Below are 1,790 nucleotides of genomic sequence, written 5' to 3'. Positions count from 1 at the left end.
TGTTTATTACTAAGGGTAGGGCTAATCTTTTTACTCAGTGAATACATAAATTACCATGAGCATAACATTTTTTGTCACTGCAACTGTCCATGTGGGTACCTTAAGCTGAGAGTGATGATACATCCAGCGCATAGCAGCAGAAGTCAGCGAGGGTTTCTCTGACCCGTACGCTGTTTCCAAAGCCTGCAGAACCACCTCTATGGCCTGGAAATGACTTTTCTTCCAGTATCTTCCACAGAGCAGGAGCACAATCACGGTTATGGTTAACAAAAATCTCATTCAACAACATAAAACAATTTGTTGGTACATATTTCAACAGCACTAAGCTGATGTTCACCTGTCTCTGTATGCTCCAGCCCAGCTGTTACCAAAGAATCGTCCTGCAGGCTGGGAGCCATCTTTATCTTCATAGTGATACTTCCCTGTCAGAAGGCCACCTGGCAGAGGACTAATGTCAGAACTCAGTACAGTATGTACTTAATGCTGTCACTCACCCAGGGCACATTTTAGCTCACAGGTAACATTAACAAGGCAAAAAAAAACAACCAAAAACCACTAACTAAAGCAACTACTAACTATTCAGCATCAGGTTATTGTGTGCTAGCAAAAAGGGATCACCAAAGTGAATAAAATCCATCTCCAGGGGGACATGAATGCATGTATGGAACATATTTTAATATAATATATTCATTTTGGGATAACTCGAGGATAGCTTTTATCCCTCCACATTAAGTGACATCTTTTTCACAATCACAAGTGCTTTCTTTTGAATAAAACTTTTTAAAATGGAACTGCAAGGTGTACCATGAAAGACTACCTGCCAGAGGATTGTATGCATAGAATCGCATTCCATAGTATCTCAGACATGGCAGCAACTCTGTTTCCACCTGTCTTGTTGTGGCATTGTACATTCCCTGTGAAAGATTGGAAGAATCTGAATTAGAAACAGGTGAAAAACAAGTAACAGTATAGCAGACGTATAAATGTTCAGTCTACAACACCTAATGAAAGATTAAATCTTCAGTGATTTGCTGAACAAAAACCACAGAGATGAAGAAGTGTGAAAGTTTACTCTCATTCAACACAAGATGGCTAGTATGGCCCTCCTGTCTGATAGTAGTCTGATTATTATAGGATCAGGCTACTGAATTTAGATAAAAGTTAAATATCCTTAGAACAGGATATATTACCTGATAAACAGTGGGAACTATCCAGTTGTTGTGCCTGCAGATGCATACTATTTCAGCCACTTCCCAGGATACATAGTTTGAAAGGCCGAGCTCCTTGAATTTTCCCTGGGGAGTTGATACTTTCCATTTAGTATTAAAACATCTCAGGACTACAGATGGACAATAAAGTTATTTTTTTCCTGTGTGTTATGTTAAAGCAAGTTATTTAGCTATATGTTTATATATTCCCTGGTCTGCTAACCTCTTTGTGGAGGTCATTGCAGGCTCTGAGAGTATCCTCGATAGGGTTTTGGTGGTCAGGGGCATGGAGGTAGAAAAGGTCCACACAGTCTGTCCGCAACCTCTGAAGGGAGGTTTCCAGCTGGGAGCGCACGCTCTCTGGCTTCAGCGTCTTTCCATCCCAGGGATTGGCCTTGGTAGCTATGCTTACTGTGAATGAGTGAGATGTAGTCAGGTTAAAACAGCACTGCTCCTTCAGTGTCAGAGACAGACTGACACTGAAAGCTAGCCAGGCTCTTATTGCAGCACTTAAACTTTGGATTCATTATTGCTAGAATGTTTCAGTGACATCAAAGCTGTATGGCCTTCATTAAAAAAAAA

General features: G+C 40.7%; 1 protein-coding gene across 1 annotated transcript in view; it reads right to left on the bottom strand.

Moving 5' to 3' along the window:
* The window catches only part of akr7a3 (aldo-keto reductase family 7, member A3 (aflatoxin aldehyde reductase)), an 8,472-nt gene that overhangs the window by 4,948 nt on the left and 1,734 nt on the right, over window positions 1-1,790 (bottom strand). Inside the window, 5 exon segments of the mRNA XM_013908570.1 lie at window positions 100-229; window positions 338-437; window positions 818-914; window positions 1,191-1,295; window positions 1,432-1,662. Coding sequence (XP_013764024.1) covers window positions 100-229; window positions 338-437; window positions 818-914; window positions 1,191-1,295; window positions 1,432-1,662 — 663 coding nt within the window.

This window comes from Pundamilia nyererei, unplaced genomic scaffold (genome assembly GCF_000239375.1).
Source record: "Pundamilia nyererei isolate P.nyererei 1_Seehausen unplaced genomic scaffold, PunNye1.0 scaffold00012, whole genome shotgun sequence".
NCBI lineage: Eukaryota > Metazoa > Chordata > Actinopteri > Cichliformes > Cichlidae > Pundamilia > Pundamilia nyererei.
Note: the sequence above shows the minus strand (reverse complement) of the source record. Positions and strands in the feature narration are given on the sequence as shown.